General features: G+C 41.7%; 1 protein-coding gene across 2 annotated transcripts in view; it reads right to left on the reverse strand.

Annotated features, from left to right (window-relative positions):
• CREB5 (cAMP responsive element binding protein 5) overlaps positions 1-14,330 on the reverse strand; it is a 442,462-nt gene that overhangs the window by 262,271 nt on the left and 165,861 nt on the right. For both annotated transcript variants that reach the window (XM_040259717.1, XM_040259716.1), the window contains exon 5: positions 3,367-3,539. In XM_040259717.1, coding sequence (XP_040115651.1) covers positions 3,367-3,539 — 173 coding nt within the window. The remainder of the gene's footprint in view (positions 1-3,366; positions 3,540-14,330) is intronic.

The following is a 14,330-nucleotide window of genomic DNA, read 5'->3' on the forward strand; positions in this document are numbered from 1 at the left end:
TCTCTAATAAAAAAAAAAATTACTAGAGGAGAGATACTGCTTGGAATCTGCCACATATTTGGTCCAAGGCAGAATCGATTTCATCTGTATTTAACACATGCTTGTTTTCTATCTTGCTTGTCTCCCCCACACCCCATGGCTCCCTTTTTTTCTTCTTCCATCTGGAAAACTTATCTCCTAAAACGCTACCATCAATCAGCCAAAGGCACACTTCTCGACAGGGTGTCTGCCAGTTTGACTAAGCACAAGCAGTCACTAGTTTGGGGATGCCTCCCACACTCTCCAACACTGTGTGTTTTTCTAGCCTGCCTAACCACACGAGTGCAATTTGGGATATTTATACTTACCTCTAGTTTCTATCGAGATAAAAAGCACTACTTGGACAGAAGTGGGCATGGGCGATGGAAGCAGGTGATAGAGGACAGACTGAAGTTTGCCCATGTGGTTTGTCTATCTCAGACTTTTGCATTTCCACCCATTTGGTCCTACGTTGACTCAGTGCCTGCTCCAAAAATATGAAAATCAAATGCTCGCAAGGATGCCTACACTTTGTCCTCCAAATCTTCCTTAGGAGCAGGCACTGTTCCCATTTCCAGTCCTTCATGTCAATATCACTCCCAAATACATTCAAACCTCTAAGTTTAAATACAGCATGAAGGGGGGATGGTGGCAGAAAGGAGAATAAAAGTGGGATTGGCAACAGAAACCCAGCACTGGTCAAAGGGAAGAAAAGGGGGGAACGGGAGATGGGTGGCCCCCTATCTCTCCCGCAAAGTTCTATTTGTGAACACGCCCACTGGCCACAGCAAAAAAGCCCTGTGCGTGGGCACAGGTGGGTCCCAGCCTCTCTGGCTGGGTGCAGCTTAAGCGCGGAGCCTGAATGAAGACTTTCATTGCTGTTTGCTGTTTTTGTTGGCCAGTAGCCATGGCAAACATTTGCAGGTGGCTTGGCCAGATTTTGACACTTAAATATTTGAGGTTGTGATAAAAATCAGAATATTACTACAATATGGTTCTGTGCAGCCTCAGAGAAAAAAAAAAAAGAAAGAAAGAAAACTATCTGCAGTTTCAAATGCTCATTTAAAGACACAGTCTCCAGAGGGAACTCATGTTTTAAAATAAGTACTCATTTCCTCTTTGCTGAGAGAAATAAAAGAGTCAGCCATCCCCAAATGTTACCACCTAGAGTTTCATTCTGAATCCACTAGTGAGAGGGGTTGCAGAGCCCCCATGATCATCCGGGCAAGGTTTTAGATGGGTCACATGGAGAAAAATGGAAATGACAGGGTGTGGGGGTTAGAATCAACTTGGCAAACACAACAGGGAAGGATTTGAAGCAAGAAACAGCCTCCCTCAAGTTTGGCAATGAGACAGAGTCCTAAAAGTGACAATTATCTCCTAGAAAACACCAGGAGAAACACATAACACCCCAGGACTGGGAATAAACGGGAAGACAGAGTGAGCTGGGAGATGGCATATACCCCCCACCTGACAGGGCACAGTGACACAGCCTAGAAATGTCATCCAGCTGTACAGCCCTGGCCAGCTGGGAAATTATTGACAGAGTCAACACCCATCTTAGAATTTAGTGCTAACCCTTAAAAGATTGTTTCACAAAAACCACCATTGTACTAACAATGGCCAAATACTAAGGGCCTCCAAAAGGGAAGTTGGGGGGCAGGAGGTAGAACTCCAGGGGAGAAGGAATGCTGTAAAAATGCTAATAAAATCTAGCACATTTTATGTTTTTTCCCCTTGAAAGAAAAATAAAATAATTATAATTAACTCGCCTAACTGTGAATTGTTTGCCCAAAGCCAAGCCACTGGAGTGAAGGAGTCCCCTTGAGACTAAGATGCTGTCTTTAATGACCCCACCTTCTTAGTATATTACAGGTTCTTGCTTTGGACGGAGAAGCATTTACTCCAATAGACATCTGAGAAAAAAAGGATTCTTTCACAGACACACTTGCAACTTTAGTGATGGCTTATTCCAACAAAGTCAAGCATTCAAATGGCCAGATTAATTTTCTGTTTCTTGAATGGGAAACCAGAGGTTCCCATGGCAAACTCACAACATAGTTATTACCCACAACTCTCATTTGCTAAGATTTGTCTTTATATGTCACAACCCATCTTGAGGAGTTGAGAAATGTGAGAGACAAGGTACCCTGTCTAGTGTATTCTGAGGAGGGATAAGGCATTGTCCCTAGTGCTCTCTCTGGGTGGGGAATTCTTATACACATTTAAAACAAGGAAGGGAAAAGACATAACTGACAAAGAGTGAGATAGCTTCTAATTTTTTCTTAAAATCACCATATCTACTATTCAGTGGAATATTCAAACTAAATTCTGATATGCACACCAAACACAGCAAGCTCCCTTTCCTATTTTAAACAGAGAATTCTAGGAACAAGGAGCAAGCAGTTCTCAGCATCCAGCGACATAAATTTATCATAGCTCTTTAGCTTAAGTTACTACTTTTTCTTCCTAAGATCCCAAGCACTCTTAAATCTTTTATTTCCTTTTCACATTACTCTTGTGAGGGTGGAGAGAAGAGACACCATCCTCATTCTGGAGAGCAGGAAGCTGGGCCAGAAGTTTGCATTTCTAAGAAGCTCCTGGGTAATACCCATGCTGCCAGTCCTCAGACCACACTCTGAGTAACAAGGACCGAGAGCTATCACATGATACTCAGGAGTGAGTACTTGTTCCATGCCATGATAGTGTCTGGGAACATTCTACCTATTTTTCTCAATGCCTCAGTATTATCTTTTTTACATAAATGAGAAGGATAGGATCTGCCTTCTTTGTTTTGTCTTCTCTAGGAATGAATATGAACCAGTGCAGAAAGAGAGGTGAGCTAATGAGAAGGTATTAATATTAACAAGGGAGAGAAGAAAGAAGAATCATCAGAGAGAAGGAGGACTGTGGAAACATACCAGAGACACGGGTGATTGGTCTTAGGAATGGAGGCACATACTCTGTTAGTGAGGAAGCTGGGCGGGTGACACTTCCCTCCACCATCCTCAAGCATTTGTCCTGAGAACTACACTCTGCTCCCAACATCCAAGGAGTTTCCCCACAGTCATCTTAAAGTTCAAGAATCTTCTCTGAAGGAACAATGCTCGTTCCTTCAGAACGACTTGCTCTTCTCTCTAGAGCCAAGGTCAAAGAGCTTCTACCAAACAGAGACTCCCTCTACCTGTCTCTCATCAAAAACATCACTCTGAGCTCTAGGCAGTATCACACCAGCCAGGAAAACCAACTTCTGTCTTATCCAACCTGCAGACTAGAAGCCAGAAGAAAGTCCAAAAGCTTCCCTGAGCTCCGGCCAGGACCCAGAGACAACCAAGGAGATCTCCTTACCCGATCTGGCGGTTGGTGGAAGGGGCCTGCGTGATGACAGAGCTGGACTGGGGTGACGGCATGGCTTGCTGAATCACAACGCTGGTGTCATGGTTGGGCATCCGGGTGCTGCCGAGCTGGTGAGCTCCAGGCCCCGCCATGGCCCCACCAACTGGGTTATGCATCGAGATATTCTGCCCAGAGAAGACAGAAGGGAAAGGGTCAGAAGAGGTTAATGCTTTATTCTGCTCTCAGGCTTTCAAAGGCCAAACTGGGGAATCTGGTCATGTCAACTAAATACAGAGTTATGGCTTCTGGCAAGCCATGGGTCCATTTATTTTGTTATAAGTTACAGCTTCAAGGAGATGAAAAATAACTATTCGCCTTAAGAGTAAAGCACATAAGAAAATACCTGGAAGTTCACTAATCACCCTGCCACCTCCCCATGTGAGGTTTAGTGCATATCTGCTCTGACTTGGGGTGATATATATTCCATTTGAAAATGATTTCTGTGGTAAGTGCATAACATTATGATTTAGTGAAAAGCCATTCAGCACCCTGCTTTGAATGACAAGCACACTTGTTATTTTTTCTTTTTCAGTCCTATAAGAGTAACCACCTCTTTTTTTCCCCAGGAAACTACTTTTCTAAATCATAATCTGAGTATGCGTGACCCAGCTCAACAACCTAGGGAGTGAGGATATTGACTGTGAAAGACAACAGGGTGTCTGAGGTTCAATGACGAGAGTGAGAGTTACAACTCTCTACTGTTTTCCCATAAGATAAATCTCCAATACTTTGGTTGAATCATGGAATACTGACAACACTGGTTCACCTGTTCACCTGTTCACTGTCTTTTCCTCTAGAACATACAATGTTTGTGTTCATGACTCTATCCCATGGGGACTGGAGCACAGTAGGCACTCAGTAGACATACATACATACATGAATAAAGTAGGGAAGAAAATAACAGCACAGCTGAGTCACTTGAGTGACTTAACATCCTGTCTTTATTTCTGGTGACTTGAGTGAAGGCTTCTTTGCTTAAAATTCAAAAGTAAGGTAAAGTATGGGCTTTTTAGGTGGCATTAGTGGTAAAGAACCTGCCTGCCAATTCAGGAGACATAAGAGACACAGGTTCAATCCCTGGGTTGGGAAGATCCCCTGGAAGAGGGAAACCCACTCCACTATTCTTGCGTGGAGAATCCCATGGACAGAGGAGCCTGGAGGGCTACAATCCATAGAGTCACAAAGAGTTGCACATGACTGAAATGACTTAGCATGTACGCAAGGTAAAATATGCATGATAAAGCTAGCTTAAAAGACAGTGCCTTTTTTTTTTTTGAGGATAATTGCTTTACAGTGTTACAGTGGTCTCTGCCATGCACCAATGCAAATCAGTCAAATTATATATATATATGTATGTATGTATGTATATGTATATCCCCTCCCTGTTGAGCCCCCCTCCTCCCGCCATCCCAACTCTTTAAGTCATCACAGAGTGCGAGGCTGGGCTTCCTGTGCTATACAGCAGCTTTATGCTAGTTTCTATTTCACGTGTGATAGTGTATATAAGTCAATGCTTAGAAAAGAATGTCACTGGGGCAAGAAGAGAGGATTCACACTGAGGCATAAGAGGGCTGAAACAAGAGGAGAAATTCAGAACCTAGAAAAGAAAAAGAAAGTACCGGACAAAGTTACATAAGTCAGTGGGCCACTGAAAACATCCAAGTACAGCTCTTTAGCCTAGAAGGGTATGGAAATCTGAGAGGTCAGTTGGACAGTGGGCTGAGGATGACAGGAAAGAAATGGAGTGTCACTAGCAATTTACTAGAGGAAAAATATCTATCTGTCTGTGCTTTGGGGTTAGCAAAGAAGAAAATAAACAGTACCCAGGAGAACAGGAAGTGGTTCTTTGAAGTTCTTCTGCAAAGAACAGGATTTCCTGCACTATGTGTTAAATGATGGTGATAACATATATGGTGGTGGGGGTGGTTGTGTCCATCACTTTGCACCTTTCCCAGGTTTCTGATTTCTAAATCCTGACCACACAGTCTGTCCAGAGTCCAGATGGCAGCTGGGCAGCTGGTTTAGACTGTGAGCTGACTGTGTTGTCGTGGGGTCCCAAAGGCATGAACAGGTTTAAACACACACACACACACATGATCCAAAGGCTCTTCTTATATAGTGGAAGGTTTTTCTGACATGGGAAAATATTGTGGTTGGTTAAAGTAAGATGAAAGGAAATAGTGATTTGTATTGGGGTGGCAGCACAGGGATATGCTTGAGTTATTTTTATGGGAACTAGAGGTATAAAGAATCAAATGAAAAGTAATACTGAAAATAAAGATAATCATTATTTCTTTCAAAAGTGAACCTCAACAAACTCATTTTTCTAGGTCTTAGCATGAGGTTGTGATGAAGTAAACATTGCAAGTATTATTTTTAAATCCTTTGTTTAGATCCTTCAAGATATTCACATTTTTTTCATCTTGTTCACAGTCACTCATTTTGTTACTAATAGATCTCAGGCACAAAAGGATTTCTGACTTTTGTTTTACTATTTCTGTTGTGCTAGTGAAGGTTACCAACAGAGCCATATGATTTTAAAAATAATCTTCTTTAAGTTCATGACAATAATATAAAATGTCTAAACCCTTCTTGAGTTCCCTTTGGCATCTCTTTTCTATCACCCCCCACGTGGAGTCCCCAAGTACCATAAATTCAATGCAAGCATCATTCTCCTCTTTCTGTCTCTTCTTCCACCAACTTCTACCCAACCATCATCATCTTCTTTCCTGGATTCAGCAAGAACTCTCCAAACCGGTCCCCTGTCACTCACTTTGACTTCCTTTCCTCCTCCTTCCCATACTACAGCCACAGTCATCTTTTCAAAAGGCAAAACCAAGCACATAACACACAGATCCCTCTACATTGCCCACCCTCTCCAAGCTGCTTAGATGGCTTCTCATGGTTCAGAAGACCCTAACAGCACTCTCTCCTTGATCTTCAAGGCCTGCATGAGAGCCTTCTGACCTCCACAGCTCATCTCACACCACCTTCACTCTCGCTCTCTGTGATTCACTCCACCTGCAGGAATTTCCCTGCTCTCATCCTGAACGTGCTCCATATGTCGGTACAGAGCTGAACATGCTGTTTCTGCTACCTGTGCTCTTTCCCTACCTGCACCTTCAAATCACAAACCGAGCATTACGTGAAAACACCTTCCCTGACCTCTCCAAGAATGAGCACCATCTCCCCCTCCTTCGCAGCACTTTACACAAGATCACAATTGTCTTCGATTATTTGACCAATATCTGTTGCTCCCTCTAGAATATAAGCACAATGAGAGAAGGGACTAAATTTGACTTTACTCCCCACTGAGTCTCTGTTGCCGAGATCAGTGCCCAGCATAAGGTAGGCACACAGTAAACCATAAAGAATGAGTAAACTATAAAATGACATTCCTAAAATATTCAGTATGATGAAATCTTATCTTTTATTTCCTGGGTGAATTCTGAGAGTGTGAACTCTCTTGTCTGTTTACCTTAAAATCTCAAAGTATGCTCACAATAAGAGATGTTAAGATAACGTTAGATATTAAGGTACCTGTTTGATTATAGGGTAGAAAAATAGGATCAGAATTAAGAATAAAGCCACAAGCATGGAACATACGCTGGAAATCAAAGTCTTTGAGAAGACATTGAATGAGCCCTTGAAGAAAAGTACTAAGAAATGAACTTCAAGTTTTTGAGCACTTTGGCTCAAATGATATGTCCATAACAATTCTTTACCTTCACCATGAAAACCAAGAAAACCTTTGTTCAAAGTTTTTGAAACGTGATACAAAGAAATTGGTTTGATTTATTCAGAGTGAAGCATGTTAAATGAGAGAGAGAAATACCTATCCCCTCAAAAAGTCTAGGAATGTTGTCTGAAAATCATTAAAAAGAATAAAAAAGACTACCAGGAATACACTTCACACACATCCCCACCAACATTTTAAAGAGATCTCTTTGTCTCTGTGATATCCTTCAGAGATGGAAGAAACTCCTAAAAGTTATGCTGTTTTTAAAAAATCTCTTTTTCCCCCACATATGAAATCTGCAAATTCTCCAGCCTCCTCCCCCAAGACCCAGAGAGTAATTTCAAAACATTTTGGAAAAATAAACAAATTTAAGCAAGCATTATCATTTTGCATTAAAAGAAGATGATTTTTTTTCTTTCAGCATTACATAGTAACTCAAACATGAAATTACTTTCTGAATTCACATTTTCCTAATTATGGGTTCAAAACCTGTCTTCCTTGATAAAAGAATGGCATTTTATCTTTAGATGAATTAAATATCCAATTTCAAAAACACAAAGAATGACTGTATCTCACTGAGTTATTTTTGTTAGTATAGGTGCATAGACTTGGAGCTGGTGAAACAATGTCACCAACCAGTGATGGATGTCAATATACAGTGAAGAATCTGGGGGTTCAACCTTTGGCCTTCTCTTGTTCAACATTTTTATCAACAGCTTGGATGAAGATGTAAATTCATGCTTGTCAAATCTGTGGTTGACACAATATTGGGAGGCATCACTAACATTCTGGATAGTAGAACACGGTTTTACTTGAGCCAACTGTATGATCTGGCCTCCAAAAATGCTAACATAAATCTAGGTTGCTGTAGGAGAAGTGCAAAGTCCAGATCAAGGGAAGTAATTATTTCACTGTCGAGCACATCGGACTGACCACATTTGGCCACCACATTTTAAGGGGGAAATTGACAAATAGGCGGGAATGAAAGCAATGGAGGCATCCAAAATACATCACAGGAAAGAGTGGTAGAAGAATCAGGGAATATTTAGTCTGAAGAAAAGAAGGCTTAGAGGTCATGCTAACTGCCTTCAAATATTTGCGGTATTAGACATAGTCTATGTTGCTCCAAAGGGCATAATTTCAAAAAATAGGATCAAGATGATAAAAGCCAACAATAACTACAATTTGAGTACCTATTGAAGCAGCTGTTATGATAGATGCTTTATAAACTGCTCCTCTAATCCTCACAATGGTGGCTCAGAGGTTAAAGCGTCTGCCTGCAATGCGGGAGACCTGGGTTTGAACCCTGGGTTGGGAAGACCCCCTGGAGAAGGAAATGGCAACCCACTCCAGTATTCTTGCCTGGAGAATCCCATGGACGGAGGAGCCTGGTGGGCTACAGTCCACGGGGTCGCAAAAAGTCGAACACAACTGAGAAACTTCACTTCACTAATCCTCACAATGACACTGTAAGATAGGCATTACTATTCTAATTTTAAGATGAGAAAAAGAGTAAAACTCTACACCATTGCTAACACCATTCCCTCTCCTTCTGGCCACACTCACTCCTTCTGGACTGGCACTTTAAAAATAGAAATGTGACCTTTAGTTGGGATAAATTTACCAATATGTAGGGATAACCAAAGACAAAACAAGTTGCCTTATAAAGCACTGAGCTTCCAAGCATCAGATTTAAGCTGGTAGGGACTAGTGGACATCTGTAAAGGATGCCACCAAGAGGATTCTTACAGCTGGAGAGAGATGGCACTAAATGATCTCTAAGGTCTCTTCTTGCTAAGATTCTCTCACAAGACATGGTTCATAATTTGGCTCAGATGCTTCCAAATAATTAGTAACCTGTAATAATTTTGAAAATATACTGCCTTAGGAGTTATACTTAGGTCTCTTCCAGTTCAGCCTCTCTACCCCTCCTTATCATCATATAACCTGCAAAAATCATTCAGCTCCCCTTGACTTCACAGCCTATCACTAAAAGGGGTACAGTGGACCGCATGGTCTCCATGATCTTTTCCAGCTCTGCTATTCTACATGTCTTTCTATGTTACATTTTATGATACACTAAATATCCAAACAGACTTTTTAGACTTGATTCAAGGACTTAAAAACATTGATTTTCCTCCATAACCATAAGTTTTTGCAGAAATGAGCTTTCCAAAAATTATAGCTTTCCACCAGACCCAAGGGATCATGATTGAGGGAACAGACCTAACAAAATAAAATTTCACAAACATCAAAGATTAAAAAGCTTCTCAGAAGAAACCATTGCTAATACCATTCCCTAAATTTTCACCTAAATTTCCCCCTCTTTAGTTTAGATTTATCTGCATGTCCTTGGCCTTCTTCATTTCCTTGCTGCTGCTGCTGCTAAGTCGCTTCAGTCATGTCCGACTCTGTGCGACCCCATAGACGGTAGCCCACCAGGCTCCCCCATCCTTGGGATTCTCCAGGCAAGAACACTGGAGTGGGTTGCCATTTCCTTCTCCAGTGCATCAAAGTGAAAAGTGAAAGTGAAGTTGCTCAGTCGTGTCTGACTCCTAGCGACCCCATGGACTACAGCCTACCAGGCTCCTCTGTCCATGGGATTTTCCAGGCAAGAGTACTGGAGTGGGCTGCCACTGCCTTCTCCCTCTTTTCCTTATGTCCTGCAATATACCTTGCTCTCCATTTACTGTTGTTCTGAGACATAAAGGGTATGTGAATGGGATGAGAACTGGGGTAATAATGAGTCTTGATTGCATAGTCAGTGAGTTTGAGGTAGAGTGGTAATTGTTCTACATGCATGGGCTTGGAAACCAATATTGAAAAAACAACCTGATGTATATGAACATAAGTCCATACTCTTACAAATAACTATAATTTCGGGGTGTGGTAATGCAGGATGAAGGGAGGTGGACCACAGATGAAAGTGAAGGTTGGAGCACACAGACAAAATGATGTTGATTCCCATAAAGTCCCCAAATGTTATCTTCAAATCTATATTCTTTCCAACTGCCAAGGTGTGGAGACTTTATAAGCCATGCGTTTACAAGATGAGTTGTGCAATCTTAGAATTGTCTGCATCTTAATGACGCCCGGGCAGTTAGGAAGACTTTCAGAACTTCTCCAGTGTAAACATCCATGAATTGCATCCAAAAGATGTCTGAGACTTTGACATAATAACAAAGGTTCTAACCTTCTGGAAGATTCTAGGCTCTCTGGAAGTGTTAGAGAGACTCTAGAGGGTCTTGACTCCTTTCTGGTGCTCTTGAGAGCTGTAATGGTATGAGTATTTTGAATCCTCCTGAGAAAGTGGGCTGTTCCATGACAAAGGAGACAGCGTGGAATTATATGAGGCATGGCTAGGGTTGGAGGAGAACTGGGGCCATGCAGCCTGCCTCTCTTTCCTTAGCACAGTCGCACAGTACAAGATGGACCACAAAAGATAAGACATTATCTCAGGCAACCTCTGCAGGAGAGGAAGGGAGAGGAGATCAGAGGACACTGTGAAAACTCCAGCTTTGACGTGTACCTTTAATTCTGTCTGGTCAGAGTTTGCCACTTATCCCTGGAGAATTCTAAGGAGGAACAAATTACACAAAGAAAACGTGAGCACTGCCATCGAGCTCAAGTTCACTTTAGCTCTATACCACCTGGGACATGTTATTTAAGTTTTCGGAGCCATACCTTCTTCATCCTTAAAATGGAGATAACCATCTAGTGGACAGGACTGTAGTGAGTTTCACATGAGATAATACTCCATCATAGTACCTGACAGCAAATGTGTACTTCTTTCCTTTCAGTAAAGTCCAGAATGTGAGGCTCAGACAGTAAATGGTTAATTCTGGGTGGCTACTCCCTATGACTGATTATTAACATAAATATTATAAGTAATGGCTAACACACAGCCTGAACATATGTCCAAAATCTCATTTAATCCTTATCATCAGTCTAGAAGGTTGGTATGATTATTACCTCCATTTTACAGATAAGGAAATTGATGCATAGAGAGGTTAAGAGTCCTCAAAGTCACACAATGAGGAAGTAGACAAGCTGGGAACTAGGCAGCTTGGCTTCAGAATCCACACTGCCTCTATAGTCTCTCTTTAAAATATTTTCTAGTGGAAAGTGACACAGTAAAATATAAAGTATATCTGCTATCATTTCTATGGATGTTAAAAGAAGTGACCAACTGATGCTAGTATATGATCCTGAGAATTAGAGTCTATCTGTCATACCACTAATTTGGATCAATGTCATCATCACAGCCTTCACAGCTAGCAAAGCCTGGGAATACACCATTAATTCATTTCAAAGTGATTGACCAGTAACTCTTGTCTCAAGGTCATTTTGGCTGCATTGGCATTTCTAAACTGATTTACTATGAAGAGTACAGATTAGAATTAGGGAGGGAAGACTGTAGTTCAAAAAGCATTGATCAATACTTTCACCAAATTATCGAAGCAAACAACCAACCATGACTAGCTCACTCTATGATGAAAGTTCACCTTCCTTAAAAGTTTCCCAGAGCTTAGGGAAAGCCTGAGAAAGAGATGATGTTTCTGACAGTTGTATCAAGTTCCACTTCTAAGGCAACTTCTCTTGCAACGGGTAGAAAGGCAGCTCGCACAGTGATGTAACCCTCAGTGGTTTTAGCCCACTCCCACATTTCCAGGAAGTAGGCAGCACCTCCCAACTGGGGCTCTAGATGTCAGTCTGCAGGACACACAGCAGCAAGATCTGATCTGTCTGACTGGTCCACACTCTCCTCCAGTCCCAGACCTCTGTCATCCTTTCTAATACTGGGTTTCAGACAACAGAGCCCTGAAGCACTCCTGTAAGCATTTTATAGCTATTCATTTAATATTGTTGTAAAATGTTTAAGACAATACACCTCTTCTTAGAAGCCACCCGTGACTGTGAGAAACAGTTTTTGGGTCTGTCTCAAAGATTTTGCTCCTTCCTGTTCAGATTCTCAGGGCCTTGAACTGGTCATGTCTCTGTTCTCATCTCCCACGTTGACTGTCTTGATTGCACCTGCCAAACACAATCATATGGAAAAGAAGAAATGAAATGGCACTAGGACAGCATTCAGCTTACTAGAATCACAGTGGAGCAAATTTCTGGTGTTTCTGTATTTACAGATAATCCTGGAAGTTAGAAACTCATCTAACATCACTGAAAATGATATTGTCAGCATTGCTGTCTGGTAAGGTTCCTCCTTTCTCAAAGAACTTCTTCCAGAAAGCTGCGCATTCATTCCATCATGGCATCAGCCTACTTAAACACTTCCACTGGCCATCCATGACCTCCTATGTGCACCTTCAAGTTGATTTCAGCATTTTACATTCTGGCTGTCATCAATCCTTCCCACTTCACCTCCTGCCAACCCATCTTCCCCATCCTCTCCCCTACCACTGACACACACAGACTTTGATGTTTTTTGACTATCCTAGATCATTTCATGTCTCTTTTCTACCTTTGCACATAACATTTCCTCTCTGAAGTCAACCCAAGCATCAAGGTCCAGCTCCAATGCTCCCTCCTCTGTGGTGCCTTCCACCACTTCTGGCTCTGTTAATTCCCTGCTCTGCTCCCCCATAGTGCCTTATCCACACCTCCATCAGAAAGCCTGACTTATTTTAACAAATGCTTCCTCCAGGAAACTTGGAGAAGGGAATATTCCATGTTCATCTGAGAACCGCCAGTGCCATGAACTTCATAGATGTGCAATAAATTCAATTATTCAGTGAATAAAGGAACAATGTGTGATCTTGAGCATGTTTATAGCTTCTCTTTGCTTTAGTTTTCTCAGTCATTACACAGGAACAACCCTGCCTTGTAGGATTTTTTATAAAGATTAAGTTAGGTAATATAAATACAGAGCTGAGTGAAATATTGGATACATTAAATGTCCAATAAAAGTTAGTAGTCATTATTATAATTATCATTATTATTATCATGATTACTACAATGCTAACACTACCTCCCTAACTAAGGATATGCTCCCTGTTATTTTCTTCCTCAGCACCCAGATCTTTTCCTTTATAGCCTCTCTCAATGAGCAACTGTGATAATCATTATTCCAGGTCACAATATTATAATCAACTGACCACTCCTTTGTCCTCCATCTTATCCCATACATACTTCTTTCAAAGTTCCTATAACACACAGGTACATTTATTTCTATAATTCAGGTCAGTTTCCCCTTCCACCTATGAACACTCTAGTGACAGGGACAGGTCTGATTTCATATCATTGTCCTCAGGCCTAATGCAATGGCTATCACGTAGATGTAGATGCTTGCTGAATGAATAAATAGTAAGAATAGCCAATGTTGAGGAAAGAGGGGGAAAAAAAGAAAAAGTAAGTGTTCTTTTAGAGGACCTACAGTTTAGAGAAAATATGGAAATTTAGGGAAAGAAGGGGATGAAAAACAAATGAATCAGAAAAATATCTTTATACAAATACATACAAGAAAGAAGGAAAGATACATCATCCAAAGTGATGAAACCACAGAATGGAGAGCAAAGGGCTAGTCAACAGGTCAGAGTTTCCAACTGATCCACCATTAAGCACGTGATCTTGCCTAACTTCTTCAGTCTGTTGATTCTGCCTGCATAATGAGTCCCACAGCTGTTTTCTTTGCTTTCCCACCACCTCCAGAACTTCATCATCACCTATCCTGATCACATAGTAACTTCCTATTTCCAGTGTACCATATTATAAATTCCAGGAAGCAAGGACAGTGCCTGTCTCATTTTCTCTTCTATTGCTAGTGCCTAAGCTCCATGCCTGGGCTACCTGGACTTCCCAGGTAGTGCTAGTGGTAAAGAACCTGCCTGCCAATGCAGGAGACCCAGGTTTGCTCCCTGGGTGGAGAAGGTCCCCTGGAGGAGGGTATGGCAACCCACTGCAGGATACTTGCTTGGAGAATCCCATGGACAGCGGAGCCTGGTGGGCTACAGTCCATGGGGTCACAAAGAGTCGGACACAACTGAAGCAACTGAAGACGCACACGTGCAAGCTCCATGCCTGGCACAGAACGAGATGGCCAATGACTAAATGGATGAGTGAATTATGATTTCTGAGGTGATGATATGGAAATAAAGAGCAATCAATCTACAATTTCCTCATCTATGTTGGGCACATGGCTGTCGTAGCCTGAGATATAAAGAGA

Source organism: Oryx dammah, unplaced genomic scaffold (genome assembly GCF_014754425.2).
Source record: "Oryx dammah isolate SB20612 unplaced genomic scaffold, SCBI_Odam_1.1 HiC_scaffold_18, whole genome shotgun sequence".
Taxonomy (NCBI): domain Eukaryota; kingdom Metazoa; phylum Chordata; class Mammalia; order Artiodactyla; family Bovidae; genus Oryx; species Oryx dammah.